General features: G+C 31.5%; 1 protein-coding gene across 2 annotated transcripts in view; it reads right to left on the bottom strand.

The window, feature by feature from the left end:
• The window catches only part of LOC118181251 (cell adhesion molecule Dscam1-like), a 1046077-nt gene extending 1026974 nt beyond the window's left edge, over positions 1-19103 (bottom strand). Inside the window, exon 1 of one of the 2 annotated variants that reach the window (XM_085823270.1) lies at positions 18106-19103. In XM_085823270.1, the coding sequence (XP_085679396.1) occupies positions 18106-18157 (52 nt within the window). In that variant the 5' untranslated portion in view covers positions 18158-19103. The remainder of the gene's footprint in view (positions 1-18105) is intronic. The other variant, XM_085823269.1, reaches the window with a different exon arrangement.
• Positions 19104-19366: the final 263 nt, after the last annotated feature.

The following is a 19366-nucleotide window of genomic DNA, read 5'->3' as shown; positions in this document are numbered from 1 at the left end:
TTCCAGAAGTTTTACTCGCGTCACATTTCGTTTCGAAATGAACCTCTTTCTCCCAGTATTTCTCGCTTTATGAAAAGATGCTTTAGAAAAGTTCCTAAATCATTGGTTAAACTGATCGTTGAAGCAGCTTCTGTTTTTCGACTGTAAATTGCATTTAAGATAATTAGGTTTAAGATTGCTATCTGCTTTTCCTTGAAGTTTTAGAATCCTTTAGGATAGTTAGTTATGGATTGACGGTTAGAAATTCTTAACTGCCTAAGCTCCAATTTGGGTTTAATCCATAATTTAAAAAGAATGGAAGAAAAGATGTTTCATAAACTTTTGTCGCACATTACTTAATAAATGTCAACAGATTTAAAGAAATAATGTGTTTTCGTTTATAAATTAATTTTTTTGAAAATTTAGTTTGTTCTAAATGAGACCTCCTGATGGTTATATTAACAGTACTTTGAAAGGAGCAGCAATTTTAATACCTTAAAATCATCAAAAGGTAATAATACTACAATAATAACCATACTTATAGTGTAATTATTGTATAAAATGCTTACTTCGGCACTAGATCTGGGAAAAAAATTTTAATGTTGTGGTGTTCTACGAATTCGTGGATTTGGGGTGATTTGGTAACAACACTTGATGAAGAATCAAAATACAATTTATTTGTCAGTGTTACTCAGGACCGTTCCAAAAACACGGTTGTCGAAAAGACTACGTTAAACACGCTGAAACAATCTGCAACACAGCCTTCAGGCTACAAAGGTGAAGACAGTAAAAGCAGAAGACAGGAAAAGCACTAAAGTACAGCTGCCGACTCGGTTCGGTCGCTGTCAAGCTAATCTTTGAACTCCAAACACTACTACTTAACTCAACATACTCTACTACAGTAGTCTTCTACTCCACGTACAGGCAGGTTATATATAGCTTTTGACATGCCTTCGAGAACATTCTCGGGAAAATCAGTACGAACTCGTTCTAGAGTGTTCTTGCCACGTCTAAGGCATATCGCCAGTTTTGTCGCCAAATGGGCGATTTCACCCTAAATCTGGCAAACTGCCTCTCTTTGCCATTTTGTGGGGAAGCTATCTTACCGCAACTGGGAATTTCGTAACAATATAACAAATTATGAAAACTATGTGTAAGAAATTGTAAAAGGAATACGGAACTGTAAAAACCGCAACTGGGAATCCTGTCCGCAACTGGGCATCCGCAAATGGGCGTCCTGTCCGCAACTGGGAATTTCTTAACAATATAACAAATTATGAAAACTATGTGTAAAAAATTGTAAAAGGAATACAGAACTGTGAAAAAAGAAGGGAGGAAATCTGTATTTCATAATGACACCAAATAACTGACGAAATGAATGAAATCCAAAGTTTCTTTCGATGACGGATTATTTCGAAAGCTTTTCCGTCACTGAGATCTCCTGACTTATCCCAGTCCAACTTCTCTTTCATATAGAGGGTTTAAAAAGAACAGCTTATGCTTACAAGTCATTCGCCATTTATCTACAGGAACTAGAACATAACATTCAACGTGAAATTGCAGTGAATAATTAAGACATTTTACAGGCCATTTTTTTCAAATATAAAAATTTTCGGCTACATTTGGAAAGTTGTAAAAACGATTATTTCCAGCATCTCTTATAACAAGGATACGCACTTCATTGTGTGAAATATGTAATTGTTTATGCATACTCAAAATTTAATAATTTTCTTTGAAACCTCAATTTATCGAAAACTCTGTTTTATTTGCTTCGCTGTTTCGCGATGAATTGCGCGGGATTCTAACTGAGGTGTGAATTTCCTTGTATAAAAAAGTCCAAAAAGCGATGTATATTGTCTGATTAAAAATCTATGATTTTTTATTCTACTATAGAAATGATTTATTGATTTGTTGTGACACGTACGTGCATGCAGTTGGGTTCTAAACAAAAGCAGGTAACTCGTTACCTGTTGGTACACTACATTCTAACATGGAGATAGATAGGGGAGGGTTAGGTTTTGGTTTATGTGATTATGGCAAAATTCGAGGGTTATCTGCTTAAGGGAAGGAATATCTTTCTGGAGCACTTTCTTAGGAAAACTGGCTCGTATATACGTTACACATCGGGAAAACCACGATAACGCCCATCCAGCCAGCCAGTCAGCGGGATTTGAACCTCGGAACAAACTACCAGTGTTCAGCGACTTCACCGCTCTGCCGCTGATAAGCCAGGAAGGTGGAGGGAGTTTCATTCAAATAACCTAGAAGTTTAAAAATATGTATGGGAACATTGTTGCTATTGCGTCTTTTAATACATATTTTTGCTCGTGTCCTCGGAAGCACGCGGTGGTCTTTTGTAAGTATGCAATATTATAATAACCAGCCGCCGATAAATTGAATTCTAATATTTCTGTATTCATCATGTTTATGTATTCATGTAATTCTTTAGATCCAGGAGTTTAGATTATTTAGTTCAATTCACAAAGAAACTAATTTACTGGGAGATAATCTTTTTTTTTTTTTTTTTCGTTTTCCTACAGTTTAACTACAATATACTACTAAAGCCCTTTATGGGTTTTTTCTCTAACTGAACAGTGTCCTCGTTTTAACTTGATAAATATGTTTGATTTCTTTTATGAATTTATTTATAGTCTTTCGACTAATGAATGGGGAAATATATATATAGATTTTAATGATTGCGTAACATTTGGTTATCTAAAGGTTATATAGGTTAAGAAAAAAAAGCGCATTTTGTTTAAGTACTGCGCAACATGAGTTTTAACCATTATTTATATTTACATGAATAGCATTTATGATGAACAAGGTAAACCTCAACCAAAATTTTAATATATTATTTATATTACACAAGTATGCTTGTAGGACTTTTCTTAGTTTTCATAACAAATTATTTTAAGTTTCGTATCTTTCCTGAACATCTCATTTTCCCCTCGCATTTCCTCGTCAGTATGCAAATTTAAAGTGAAGAGAGTATAAAAACAGACGAAACTAGTAGTTTATGCAGAGTGTGATTTCGCTAGCCAACAGAAGTTCCTGTTGTGTCCTTATTGCTGTTATGCTGAGTTGATGATACGGCTTTTCGCCATCTAATAACAATATGGCCGGGTAGGTTGCTGAGTCAGCTTAGTTAGCCTTAAACTAAATTCTTAGTCCAACACTACTCTTTATCTTTGAATCTATTGTTAAATTATTCTTAAGTTCCACCGCAAGTCATCCTCGAAGTACGCTCCTTTGTAAAATAAGCCTCTTATTATTCATCAAACTCGTTAAGAGTTTGATCAATAATAAAAGCTTATTTTACCCTTCTTCTGTGCTGGTATTACTCACCTGTGCGAAAAGTCGCCAGGTTTTCTTGCAGATCTTTTTAAGTGCATGTTAGCAAAGAAGATCTTACATGCTAAGTGATGGTCAGCATTTGACAAACCTTTTTTGAATGCTTTAACACCTTTTGATATTTCTAAGAGATTCTTAGGTGTATTAATGCTAGTAAGTCATATACTATATTTCTGTAATTTACCTATGGTTTAGGGAGATTTAAGGGGAAGGAATTTACAGATTATGGATAGAAGGATAAAAATCCGAAAATCTATTATAATTTAGAACTATAAAAACCGATTCAATACTTTATACTCTTTTGCAATTAAATACTACTTGGATTTATTCTATTGTCCAAAACTACAAACTAAAGTGTCTTCATGAGTATTTGAATTGGTTACCCAGTACTGAATACTTTAACTAACTTACCACAACATTTTCTTTTCAGTACAATTTTCTTTACATTTCGAATATTATATACAAACATATAGATAGCGATTCTTACTGACGGCATTAAAATTCAAATTCTGCTCTGCTTACATTAAACACTTATTTTAATCGCTGAAAATATAAATACTTTTCTGAATATCATTTGTGAGTGTATAACAAAGCTAAATGCAAAACGAGGTACAAATAAAATAAATAACAATTTATCTTTACCGTAATAAAATGCAACAAGCATATCGTTCACTTTTAATGTATTCATTCGCTCTTATGCACAAATAGTCGGAAACACAAATCACTGATAGGTCAAAGACGCTTACATACAGATTATAAATGCAGGTACTGAAAATTTATACATTGAAATAATTAGAATTATGTAACGATGCTGTAAATTAACTCCTGATCTCCATTGCAAAAATCTAAAATTTAGTTTCTTTGATTACAATGGTATGTTGAATCAAGCGACGATAATTACACAACTTTCTTCGGCTACAACCGCCATCAGTAGGAGTGAAATAGTTTGATTTTTTTTTTTTTAATATGACACAGAATTAAGAGAATTGAGCAAAATTTCCGCAGAAACGTACTTTGACTTCATATGACCACCCCCGGGGTGTTGACGGAGGAAATTCTCTTACGTGCTGGCTAGGATCTGGCTTCATTTAACTTCATACATAAGTCACTGCTTTGTAAATTAAGCGTGATAAAAAGATATGGGTTTAGAATAGGTGGTTACATTTGATATAATTTCATTTGCAGGCATATTTAGTCACTTGATAGTGTTTACACATTTAGAGACTATTCACAATTTCATATTTCATGTTCAAATTTTGCTCATGCTTCGGGATATAATTTCAAAGATATACAACGGAGATAAGTAGACAACTCCTGATACTGGACTTGCAAGCTGTCTAAGAAATTATCTTATGTACTGACTAGGATATATACCTACGCAGCCTTGGCATTAGGTATAAAATAATCAATTTTCACGGGAATTCCTATGGTGGAAAAATTATCAATCAATATACGAAATTTCCAGAAAGAGAGCGAAATGAAGTCAGCATCAACATTCTCTTTGTAAGACTATATAAAATTAGTCTTTTTCTCAAATGCCTAGAAACACATTAGGCTAAAAATGACTTGTTTAAAGAATGTATCATGCTGTTAATACAGGCCATTTCAGGGTTAAAATAATTGAGTTATCAAAGGGAGTGCACTTAATTAATGCACTCCCTTTGATAACTCAGTTAATTAAAGAAATGGTAAAATAATATTGCAGTTGAGAATATAAGAAAACCTTTAATTACCGATTTTCTAATTTTCAGCATACAACCTTGGAACTAATTCTCTCAATTTTTTTTTTTTTTTCAATCATTTTCCTTTCCTTAATTGTATCTGGTGGAAATGCAAATAAATGCAATTCATATCCCATTCCTGTTCGCAGTTTGTGAATTCTTTCAATATCTAATTAATTAATAACATAAATTAATTAATTTAGTTACTTTTTTTAAAAACATGAAACACGACGCCATTGGTAAGCCTCTCGTTCCCCCAACAACAGAACTAATATGAAATTTTCTATATTTAATTCCATCTTTTTTAGCATCATTCCATAAATTTTAGCTTGTGTCCTTCACTCAAAATTTAGCAAGGAATCACTTGAATATAAATTTCTTCGATCTTTAATCTCAAATTTTTCCTTGGACTTGTTTCTTTGAACTATAAAAGATTAGAATATTTTTGTAACATATTATTATTGTTGTAGCATTGTGTTTTATATTATCATTACCTCATGTAAGCTATTAGCTGGATTATGGTTATTATCACCGTCATTATTTTGTTATCTTATACTAGGTGGATATAAGCATCATCATAGTTACTTCATTTCCCTATATGCGTTGTTTTATACGGGTCCGCATTATCGGGCAAATCGTTTTACTAACCTTCTCAAGATTGGTCTGGTTTGGTTTATATGATTACAGCAAAGCCTTGAGAGGGCTATCTCCCTAATGGAAGGGATGCCTTCGTGGAGGACTTTTCTATGGAAAATGACTCATATGCACGTTACAGATACGGAAAACCACGAAAACGCCCATGCAACCAGCCCGTTCGCGGGATTCGAACCTCAGACCGAACTACTAGTGTTCAGCGATTTTACCGCTCGGCCGTTGATGGACCCCGTTTTCAAGAATGCATCTTCTATGTAGCCATAGGAATCCCTGTATTGTTCTTTGCAAGAGACTAAGTATGCTGGCGATAAATGACCTTCGGAATGTTGAAAGAACTAAGACTTGGAGTTTTAATCATTACGTTAGAGAATTCCCACATCTTTAATGCGATTACTATGGAATAAAATTATGCTTAATTATAGTCAGTGTAGGATGCAAGGGGAATAACTTCATAATCCAGAAAGTATCAGTGAAAGTACGCGAAAGTAATTTCAAATGTAAAGCAGACCCAAAATGAAATGAAATAATAAATATCCCCCACAAAAATAAAATTCCGTGAATATCCTTTAACAAATTCATAAAAGAAGAAGATTTCTGAAATATGCATCCAGAAAAAGAACTGAAAATCCAAAAGCAACAGGAAAACCTTACATGGACTAAAAAGGAGAGCAGTAAATAACTGACAAAAGCAGGCATGCATTTAAAATTTAAATGAGCACTTTAGATACCCGCTAAATTTTAAACAATAGACGGCCAAATGAGTCACAAAAGTCAAAACTCTTTGCAAAAATTCTACAATTAAAAGTTCATTCATATCTCGGTTAACTCAAAACACTTTTGGGCCCTTTTTTACTGTCATTAATGAAAGCATTTTTATACCCATGTTTTACCCATTACAGTCTAGACAGAGATTAGTTAAACAACAAAGGGTTTATTAAGGATACGATTGGGAAGAAAGCAAAGAGGCAAGAATTCAATTTTTTTTAAATATGAGGCATTAGTTTACAGCTTGTGCAGACTGAAGATAAACTACCCTTGGGTGTATTTGGCCCAAGCAAAATCGAGCATAAAATTTCGGGAAATGTATGATTAGGATATCCATTGAATTTATAGGCACGGTTTGTAAAGCATAGTAAAAAAAAAACATAAGCAGAGTTACTGTGTCCATTAGCTGGAAACACAAGAATTTGAAGAAAATGAAATAATAGTATTTTAGATAGTCGTAGGTATGTTCTGCACAAAAACGAAATCTGACAGTTTAATAACCTCTAGTTCTACTTGGGAGACTAACGAATTTTAACTTGCGTTTTGTATGTTTCGAAAGCGCGACTTATGATATATGTTAGGTTTATACACAGAGAACAAAATTCTAATATAGGTATTTTGACACATATTCAGACTTTTTCTGAAAAGATATACAGATTTTTTCCATATTTCGATTGTATAATTCAACCTCTGTTATAGAGCCAAGTGTTGTAAAAATAGCACGAGTGGTCTTTAAAATACTATCTCTAAAAAATTTAGCTCCTCAGTGTTTATTCAATTTGGTTTAAATTTATTGATAACTCTTTTATAATAAAATTTGATTGATATTTCTTCAACATTTCGAAATTTAGTTTCAATCCAAATAAAATTCAAGGATATTTTTTATTTATTTTTAAGTTTTACATTTTTTTATTTAAAAATTAATTTCTATAAAAATTCAAACATCGCTTTACAGTAGATTTATTTCTAGACATACCTGCAAACATTTAGAGTATTTTATCCAAAATTATACAAGATATACATGAATTTATACATTGGCAGGTTTTGAAATTTGTCATATTTGTTATGAGCTTTAATAATCCTAAATGTGGATTACACCCTTTATTAAAATTATTTGAAAGAAGGAATGATGCACATTTTTTTCCGCTGGAACCCGATAAAAGGGAAAGGAAAATAGGTTACCATAAAGAATTTCGCCAAGTAAGTTATTTTTGGAGAAATCTAAAAAAAAAAAAAAAAAAAAAAAAAATGCACAAGGATAAATTTATAAATTTCACGGAAATTGTCTCGTGAAATTTTACAAAATTCAGGCATCATTTGAATCGTAAAATAGAAATATGCAAAGAAAAATCGCTATGTAATATCAGAAAAATTTAAAATTTTGCGTCAAAATACCTATGTTAGAGCAATGTTATATGTAGTATAATATATATCTTACATTATAAGTCTAAAATATACTTTAATTCTCGCTTTCAAGGCATGAAAATCGCAAATTAAATTTTGTCAATCGCCCCAGTAGAGAGAAAAATACAGAACTGTCTTTTTTTTTTTTTTTTTTTTTCCGCGTGTATATATATCAGCTTCCTATTGAACAATTCGTCTCAAACCTGGGCCGCGGGTATATTTAAGTTTTCATGTACATGAAAAATTAGCTAAATAGAGGTTTTTATCTACTCAAATATAGAATCGCTGAAATTTCGTCCGACCAACAAGAAAACGAAATTAATGTGTGTTGGAGGATACTTCCTATAGATGCTTTCGAAAAGGTATGGCCGAATTACGGCTCTATGGTTTGTCAGATGAGGCTAGCTTTATATTTTCATGTTTAAAAATAATATTACATATATAGCCTAATATGCTAACCTTGAAATAATAATTATTGTCTTTATAATTATGTAGCTATTATGATATTTTAAAAGGATTTAATTGATCTTTAAAGTACTTTAAAGAAGGCAAGAAATTTTCTTTTCCCTAACGTGATGCTGTGACAGCAGTATATTAGGATAGGTATTGATTATAAGGACAGCAGAAAAATATATCCATACGAAGCTGTATCAACGAACTATCATCAGATGAACAATTGCAGTCTATTGGGCAAAATAACTGATGCTCAAGACTATATTTAATAAAATAATTATGTAATTAATAGCAAATGTTCTCTTAATATGCTGGTCCTCACTTTAATTGTACACTGCGAAAAAAAATTGGGACAGTTTTTTGAAGAAATGTTTACTAAAGCAAACAAATAAATATTAAGCTTTCTTTTTGAAAATTTTGATACCCTTTAGATCATAATTGTTATTTATTTCATAAACTACGGTTTCATATTTTTAATTGTATAATTTCTGCATGTCATCTTACTAGATTTAAGTTGATGATCTATAATCCGGAAAAACCCCTAATCCGTAATCGCCGAGGTCCCGACGAGTCCGGATTACGGACTTTGTACTGTATTATGAATTTCACGTTTTCGAAGAACCCCCAAGATAGTAATTAGTGATAGTGATTCAAGATAGTAATTAGTGATCAAGATAGTAATTAGTCACTTAATAGTAATTAGTGACCTAAGATAGTGATTAGTAAGGTCCCGGGTTCGAAACCTGGAGAAGACATAGATATTTATAAACTGTAGTAGCTATCTGTAGTATCTGTAGTAACTGTCGTATCGACAGGCACTATCTTGCCTCGTTGCCACGATAAATTTCATGGAACTTGTTCCAAAATCAGATGAGCAACATTAGTCACAATTACAACGTATTTTTCCAAAAATATATAAATGAAAGCAGCATCTATTTCAGATTGATAATACATTTCTATTTGGCATATAGTCAGGAGTTTTACATAAGCAATTAAGCAATTTACATAAATTTTACATGACGCGCAACCAAGAAAGTTTCACGACTTGCTATTTATAAATAACTTCATATTCGACAGCAAAATTTACTGACGCATATTCTTAAAATATTATATTCTCAACATACATGATGAATCACATTTTAATCTGCCTCTAAACAATTTTAGATCATTTTCTGTTCTTTCAGGCGACATTTTTTTAGCTTGTCTTTGTTCCTTTACAGATAGCCAAGCAACAGCCAAATTCTTTCCAGTATGTATAAATGGATTATTTAGACGATGATACTTTGGGTACATTTTAAAGGCTCGTTTGTGCTTCAGATTCGCTCGTTATCCAAAATGATAACATTATATTTATTACAAAATAGCTCATAATATTACCACATAAGTCTACACATAAAAAATCCCTATCTTGGGAGCTTTAATTTTTGGCAAAATTAAGCTTCAAATAAAATCAATTCTAATTTTGCTTTTCTGCAATATTAAGCCTTAAGCTAAAGCAATTCTGGTTCATTTTTCGGCACTATTAATCCTTATATGAAAGCAATCTCGTATATTTCAAACGTATTTGACAAATGCCTCTTTTTCAAGTGGTAAAAATCTTCAGATCATATTTCCAAAGTGGATACAAGTTTTCCAAAACTATCAAAGTTTTCCTTTCAAAAATAAATTTTGAAATTGATACTGACACCTTTTATTCTGGCATCAATTTTGAGGTTTGAATTCCAAAACCTAATCGAATATAATCTTAGAATTATATATATAAAAAAAAAAAAAAAAAAAAAAAAAAAAATATTTTTTCCCAAACATGTCTTTCTCCCATCCAAAAAAATAATCATTTCATTGCACACAGTACACACAAAAAACAGTATCTTGAAATAACAAAATGTTTCAAGATCCCTTCTCATATGAAATTGAAATTTCAGTAGTAACACAAATGCCACAGATACATATCTCTATATTTTTACATTTCTTTCCGATAGATTTTCGTATTTTACGTCATATTCTCCTGAAGTTCGTGTATGACGACATAGATATTTATATGGTGATGTTATGTATCAAAGAAAACGATAATCTGATATTCATGAAAATGCTCCAGTTTTCTGTGCCGAGTTGTATTACCCAGAGAGGGAAAATGTAGAGCTCAGGAATTGTTTTACCAAGATAAATAAAATGAAATTGATGTTGCTCATAAATTGCAAAGTATGAAAGACACTGAATGAAACGTACATTTGTAAGCACTGAATACTACAGGAAAAATTTAAAATGTAAATCGTACAGCTTGCTTCATCTTTCTCGGTTTCATATGATTTATATTTAAAAATTTGAAAACCTCAATAATTTTTGCGATCGACTCATTACTTTTTGTCAACATTATTTTGAATTTTTTGGATGCATACTATCCTAAGAGTAACATGTTTCTGTTCCGAAATTTTTCTGAATGTTTCAACATATAGAGAAATGCTGCTTTTACAGAAAATAAATTTTAAATTTAAGATTGCTGAAAACCATTTAATGTAGTTTAATTAAATGTAGAATTCATAATACTGCTTGGGTTAGTAATTCAGGTATAATCATCGTTATTTATACAAAGAACATATTTTCTTCTTCGATTTATGAATTTTTTTTAGAATTAGAATTTTACTATTAAGAACAGTTAGAATTTTAATACAAAAGAAGTAACCAATTTAGATTTCAAAACTTTAAAGTTTTAAATCATCTTTCTGGCGAGAGCTTTTCTTCTTTGCCCTGCACGCAACTTGGAGAGTTAGTTTGTCCTTTGAGTTCTTTCTTCGGCGTTTAGTAGGCCTCGCCAGACGATTTCCTGATCTATGACAGTAAAATAACCCACGCTCAAAAGCATAAAATATTTCCTAACTTACTGTGCATAAAAGCGATCGTTGATCTTCCCTTAACTACTCGTAGTTCACTGTTACAAAGTGATGTATGCATGTTCCATATGGCCGTACATTCGTAACTGAATGCATTCGTTGAGAATGATCACAACCCATCGGTCATTTAACCGTATCATTGCGTTGATCAGAAGGAGCGATCGAATTACACCTGTGAGAGAATGGACATTCTGTCAGACTTTTAAATGGAGAACACTGCAAAGAACAGACTTAACGGTCTTCCACAGCTATTCCTTTACCACCACATCACTAGAGGACTTTCGGCTTTCCAGACTTTAAGTGTACCCCTTTTTCTAACGCTTATAAACACCCAAGACTTCTCTGGGAATCGAGCAGAGATGCAACATTATAGAAACCAGTATCACCAACTACTGCATATATTACGACGGCCACATCAGTACTAGACTCACCTCACAAAGAAAGCATGGAAACGTCGCAGTTTTGTTGGGGGAGTCAAGCCATTCATTTGCAGTCATAAATAACTATTTTTTGTAGGTAGTCGCTTTCGCAGCTGCCTGAAATAGTTATCGCAAAGAAAAAAATACATATATAATGGCTTTATTGAACCCAGATAGTACGATTTCATGGACTACAACATGTGTCGCTTCTTGGAAGTATTTAATGATTTTTTAATAATAAACCAAAAAATTGCTTTTTTGATAACTCTAATTTAATAAATCGTCCCAGTACATCAATTCCAGATATTCGACGCAATAGAAATTGCAAAATGTGGTGCAATATGAATATAATTACTCCAACATGACAGCCTATTTTAATTATGGTCTAGAATAGTATTGAAATGAAGGAAAATGTTTGAAAGCATTTACTGTTTTATAGCAATTAATTATGGAGAACAAAATATAGATCAGACTGTTTCTTTCCTTCAAGTGTTCTCAACTGTATTTACATTGTTTTCGGTAAATTATTCTATTTCTTCTGTATATATTAGCAATAGTGATATTAGTTCAATGCTGATTGTTTCTTTCTTGTTTTATTTTTATTGACGATTTCGATGACGGGAGACACAAAGTAGATTTCTAGTAATCATCATATATCTTCTGTTTGTAATAATATTCCTTTTTGTCATTATATTATTTAATGCAGTGAAATCCTTCGCGAAGAACATCGAAAAAATTTCAAGAAAGGATCTTAACCATAATGTCCCAAGATATTAAATAAATTGAACGGATCAGACATAATGAACCTTGAAGCCTTTTCCTATAAATCATTAGCGCAAATCCGGCTAGGCAAGTAAATTGAATTTAAAGTCTTCGGATTATAATGTAATTTCTCGAAGATCTGATCAGGGAATACTGTAAGTTCGGACCTTGCTAGATCCTAAGAGAACAGGTTAGCTTCATGGTTGGTCTCCGCGGCTTTACTTATATATAACAAGAATATGAGCCAAGTTCCTTAGAAATTCCTATACGAAGGCAACCTTCCTCGTGCGCTATGATATATGCGGATAACCTTGTCCCACTAAATCGGTAACATCTCGAAGCTTGCTTTAAAAGCGATTGTTGTTTTAAAGTCTGGACATTTATTATTTAATGGATTCTTCAGAAATAGCTAATACCCACTGATCATACAGCCTTTAACCATCTTATCAGCGAGAATGTTGCCCAAGGTGCCACACAGAGGTGACAAATACTTTTAAAAAAGTAGATAGTTCTAAATCTAAACTTCGAGGAAAAGGATACGTACTATATGACTTCGAAAAAATCTTCTGTACACATAATATGCTTAGTCCTTTTTGCTTAGTTTTAATTTGGATATGTCCCTTCTCTGTTCTTTTAAAAATCGTAATAACGTTTACTGAACTGCGTCATTTCTAGATCAATGAACATACAGAAGCGCTGACGACGTAACTAATTTTGAAATTAATTCCAAATTTCTAGAATTGAATCTTTCTCCTAATAAGCTGCATGCTGGATGACTGCGCACTTTTGCTACTAGCTCTCTTGCCGTCAGGATTTCGGCGTGCTATTTTTCTTCCTAACGCAATAATGGCCGCAAATGGTAATTGAAATAATAAGGAATATTTAACCTGCCTCGTTTTCCAAGTTTACTCTTCATTGTAGTTAAACATGTCAATGGCTACGCAACTGAATTTTCTGCATCTTTACCTAAGTCAGTGCCTTATATATATCTAAATGTTTGCGTTTTTATTCAAATCATTCAGATTTAAATATTAAAAAACATGTCATTGAAAATACGTTTTTGCTTTTAAATCTATTATCTAGTTACTAAGTAACAGTTTTAATTTGAAAGGAATTTAAATATCTTATGTTTCGTCTAACAACAATACATTGATACTTAAAAATAAAAAAATATAATTTTGGGAGTTGGAAATATATTATTTTTAAATCGCTGAATTTCTTAATCAAATATTCAATAAATTCACACAAGACATAGTATGAAAAAAAGTTCGAAATTTAAAATTCGGGTTTCCAGGGTCGTTCAGGTTCAGGATCCTATATGTGTACGAAATATGGTGTCCCTAAGGCGTCGATGTTTCACAGTGCAACGCACGTGCACCCCGACTCTTCGTTTTCTAATAATTGAGATTTCAGAAAAATACTATTTCCTTTCGACGTACCAGGGTACATGTCTTCTCTGTATTGTCTAATACTCGAAAGTGACTTTCTTACAATGAAATCGGTTTCGAATTTTGCAGCTGGAATTTTTTTTTTTTTTTTTTTTTTTTGATAATTCTATTGCAAATACTCAGGCGTTCGAGTATTGATAACACAAAGAACACTATTATCTATCTGAATTTTTTCCTATTAGTGACTTTAGAAAATTTTAAAAGGCTGTAGTTTGGCTTTCTCTCAACTTCAGCCTTTTATTTAACTCGGATGCTTCGAGTACAAATCTCAAATTCATCCCCTGCACAAAACAAGAATTTTCGGTACTCTTCTGGTATCAGGACCGGATTCAGAAGTGTATATTTATGCACTTGTGAATGTATGTATGTGCATATCTAAGTGTTTACACACACAGACACATATGTAGGTACATATATACATGCATACTTGAATACATCCCTCCATCCCTACATACATGCATACATACATACATACATACATACAGTTCTGCACCAGGTCCTGACAACAGAACAATACCAAACTTTCAAACAACAGTAAAACTTAACGTTAAAAAATGTCAAATTTTCGTACAAATAATTCTAAATGTATATTACATCTAAAATTGCAATAATTACGGCCCCTTTCCCATGAGCACCTCCGTGGTATAAGTGGTTATTATGTTTAGCTAACTGTGAAAATCAAATTTAGGCGAGGATGCAATCAATTTTTCACGTTTTTTTATTTCAAAAAAACATCAATCTCAGTAAATATCAACAACTAATGCTATGGAACTGAATATAGTTTATTTTCTGAAAGCAGTAGAAGTAGTTATCCTTCTTCTATTTTGTATAGAGTGTAACATCTTCATCTCTCTCATCAAACAAATCTTAAGTCTCCCAAATAAACAAAAGAGTATTTATCGCTTTAAAATATTAACATTGAAAGATAATAATATGGGAGCTGTATGCGTAAAGATGGTGAGATATACAGTTGCAAATTTAAAGGAGTGGGACAATATTCATGTACTGTAATAACTAGGTACCATGCACAATACACAGCTTATTTTAGCGTGGATTTTATAATACCAATTCCATAAGAGATCAGGAGAAAATTTTTAAAAATGCTATTTTATGCGGAGAGCCATTATATATTATACCGTCATTATTTAAATTAAGTAAGTAATAAGTAATTAATTATTAGACTGAGTAAGTTAATTGCTAATTTATAATTTTAAAGTAAGCATTTTTCATATTACTGTTGTATTGCCAATAAGGTATTATCAATTATTTTTCACATGGCAAAGCATACAAGGGCTACCTGATGAAGAGGAGAAAAGGTCTTCATTGAGGACTTTCTTTTGGGAGCTGGATCTTGCCTTAGATCGTCCTGCAAAAAGGCATCAGTCTCCTTAAGCAGATAGTCCTCATGTATTTTGTGAGGTGAAACTACTTTTACTCGCATCACACTTTCGAATTAAATTATATGATGCTTCAGACATCTAATAATGTAATGGAAGCAGACGAAGTTTTCATATAATTCTTTTAAATATTTTTTTGTTTTAAAATCTTGCAAATAATTTATGTAATATATTTTTTGAAAAATCTACTAACAGAATATTTATTCTACTATGTTCTTATTATAGATTATTAGTGAACAATAGCAAAAAACTTAAATAATGTAGTAAATGAAATGGTTTAATTAATTTTTCATCTTAGGCATTGTTGAATTTCAAGCAATATATAAAATCGTTCATTCTATTTTGCATGTTCTATCACCAGTTTCTGAAGAAATTACAAAGTGAAATCTTTTAGGAAATGAAAAGTTGAAAAAATAATGTTTTAATTATTATTTCAGCGTTTTTTCCTGAACTCTTTTTTACTCAATTTGTTGTTTAATATTTTTTTATCTGACATTAAATGTTACAATTTTCTACACCTCAAATTACTATTAAATTAGTCGGGAAGTACTCCAGTAAAAATGGTACATGGTAAATCCTGGTCATTTTATTACTTGCAATTTAACAAATGTTTCAAATATCCTACGACAACATATAAATAAAAGTGAAAATATATACATAATCCAAATTACATATATATAAATGTGGATATGTATCAAAAACTGTCTTCTCTTTTAAGAATTAAATACCAGTATTTGTTAGTTATATTTGTTTTGCCTAAAATTTCAAGCTCTTTTCAGAATGTGAAAAGCACAATTTTTTCTCCGAGTCAACGCAAAGTATTAAAATTACCAATATTAGTGTTCCTCGTTATGACTGTCTATGTTAAGAATGTACAATTATCTTGTTAGGTCATTCGAAGCTAATAAGACAGAGTCATTCTCTCTTAAATTTATATTTTTTGTGGGTAAAAGTGATCTCTAATGAAAACAATATCACTATCAATGTCTTGAATAAAGTTTACTAAGCGAAATTTAAATAACCAATATGACTTTTGATAATTTCAGAATTTTCAAATGATTCTATTATTAGAATAATAACATAATTTTTAACTTGCGTTTTCCTCTAACAAAGTATAACGTAAAATTATTTCGTTAAGATTTGTAAGGATTAACATTTTGATGTTTTAAATTGACTTTACTTTCAAATTACTAGCGCAGTATGAATTAGAATATATCTTGCAAGTTCAAACAGAGAATTTCTCTTAAAATATATTCTTTCCTTATAAAAGTTATTTTAACCTGATCAAATTTCCTTTTCCCTATATTGATTGCAATTCAGAAACCAGGCTGAAATTACAAAAACTTATTCGGCAAGCAAATCCTTCGTTTCCATGACAAATGCAAACCTTGGTATATAGATATACGTCGATTTGTTTCCATAACTAGTAGATTCATTATAGTATGAAGTTGCTTTCGCGATAATAAGGCAATAATTTTCCCCTTTATTGCAAAATGTAATTTGTTTTGTTTTGTTTTTAATATTATTTGTATTTAAAGAGTTTTAATGTTTTACTCAGATACTAACAACACTTACGTCTTAAACACTTTAAGTAAAAATTTGTTTTTTGAGTTTATTCTTATTAATAACAAAAATATATATTTAGCAAGAAATAAAAATTAAATCTGAAAAATTAAAATTCAAGAAAATAATTATATTCACCCCAAGTAGCTATAATCTAAAAATACCCCTTTACGAAGCAATTAATGAAGGTATAAAATATAAATAATATTAAGACATTTTCTAATAATTATTTTGAATTATATATATTTCCAAACTACGGATGGACTTTGAAGCCACGATCTCAAAGTAGCATAATTCTTATTTTTATTTATAATTTTTTACCTATTAATGTCATTAATGTAAGTAGAATCACAAAAGTGACTTATAATCTTAATAATAATAATTTTACTTTTATAATATTATTTTATTACCTTTTTTTTAAATAAAAGCCGCTAAATGAGCAGAAAAAGCTGAAAGTCTTTCAGATGGAACAGCTGCACAGCTGCTAATCCTGTGGTTTCCTATTTTGAAAAGATCTAGCTTTGTCATATTATTGATAAGTAATGATTCTTTCTTCTCATCAAAATATACACTTAGGCAAAAATAACAGAAAACTCTTATGTGCACATAGCGAGATGAAATGAAGGTGCAAGAAATTCATAAAGACACATCATGTCAGCTGACGTTTTACAAAATATCAGATTGTATAACTTATTCTTACTCCAAATGACATACTTTAAGCTTCGGAACATTTTAGAAGAAATTATGTTAGTTAATTTTTTAAAAAGTTTCTTTATTAAATTTGGCAACTGTTTTCAATATAAATATAAATATAAGAACGAAATATTCTGTGAATTTATATTATTATTATTACGCGGCTGAAAAAAACCTATTGAAATAACTTAAATCTCAAATTACTTGATATAAAGGAGACTTGATTTAAATTAGAAAGACAACATTACACCTCATTTACACAGAGGATTTTAAAAATAACTATGGTTTCGTAAAAGTTTTATTGAAACTTAATTATATTTTTACCATTCAAACTAGTAAGCACTTATTATCCATACACTTGAAAATATCATATTACGGAATTTATAGTTATGTGTACTTGAGATATATCTTTAAACTTGGAATAGCATTTCAATTGTTACAAAAGGATTTTATTTTACTGCTAATTACCGTCTTATTTTATGAAATGTGTTTGTTGTTCCTTGAGTTTAATTTCCATTGTAAAAGAAAACGTACGCATATTTTTAAGCTGAGATGCCTAAGATTTTTCTACATATAATTTTCTACAAAACTGAAGAAAAATATCTTACCTGATAATATGATATGAAAGAGCAAGACCACCAACAGCAACATGATGTTCATTAAAGAAGTGCTTAACAGGTTATGAACGATATGTGAATTCACAGATCTCCGAAATGATATCTGCACAAACTTCTAAGGATGACTTTGAATTGAGTGCACAAATCAGGGTAATATTATTATCCGAGTACTAAGATATGTTCACAAGAAGAGGCGTTTAAAGCATCAATAATATCTAAAGAAATTTCAGTTTCAGTTCTTAGTAGCATTAAAAATATTCAGCGGCAGTTTCAATAAACTTCCAGGAAAATGATAAGTTTCTGAAAATTTACTTTTCACAATAAACTCTTTGTTAGAAATCAATAATCCTCATAGACTTAAGTTAACTGAACAGAATTTATTTATTTTAATCACATAATCACAAAGTTGTATTTTGAGTGTTTACTTTCGTTTTTAATATCACTTCAGATGTTTGAGCCATAGATATTTTTTAAATATTAATTATGGCTTATTTTTGCGTATAGAATTAGTCATATTTGCAATGTTTTGCTCGAATAGTTTTCGTATCTGATTATTTAAGACAATTTATTCAGGTAAAATTGATTTAAGTTATATATTTTGATAACGTGATCTTTCACGCAAAACTGTAATCTATGGAAAACATGAATGGAGATTATTTCACAGAAATGCGCATGTTTGCATGATTTTAACGACAACGCAATTGAATCTGCAAAATATTTCAAAGCAGAATCTTAAATCTGAATAGATCTAAAATACGCTTAGTTTGATGCAAAACCACGTGTCATAAACACTGACATCAGAGCAAACTCCAGGGAACTTTCTTGACGTAACATCCGTCGTGATACTTCAGGGACTGTCCGTGACTCTAGTACCACTTTAGTGGAGTAGCACGCCACTTACAGAAGGACGGCATGGTCGAAAAGTTCCGTGTCTTCAGACACACGCATCGTTGAAAAGCACTTGCTTCGGCAACTGCGGCTTGTTCCGTTCTAACAGCACAGGGCATAGAGCGGACCACGCGAGTGTCTCTTCCTCTCTCTTTCTATTTTACTCCCTCCTCTTCGTTCACTCGAGCTCCGCATCAATATTAGCAGTCACCATAGTTACGCCCCTAGCGGCAAAAGACTGTCGACTTGCCTCCTGGGCGATTATTAACACATGTCAGTCACTCAGTTTCTCGAAGCTTTGGTAACTCTCAGTTAGAGAACTTGGGACTCCTGAAGCTGGAGGGGTAAGGTAGGATAGAGCAAG

This window comes from Stegodyphus dumicola, chromosome 9 (assembly GCF_044657685.1).
Source record: "Stegodyphus dumicola isolate Sdum_Otavi_A_Nest chromosome 9, ASM4465768v1".
Classification (NCBI taxonomy): domain Eukaryota; kingdom Metazoa; phylum Arthropoda; class Arachnida; order Araneae; family Eresidae; genus Stegodyphus; species Stegodyphus dumicola.
Note: the sequence above shows the minus strand (reverse complement) of the source record. Positions and strands in the feature narration are given on the sequence as shown.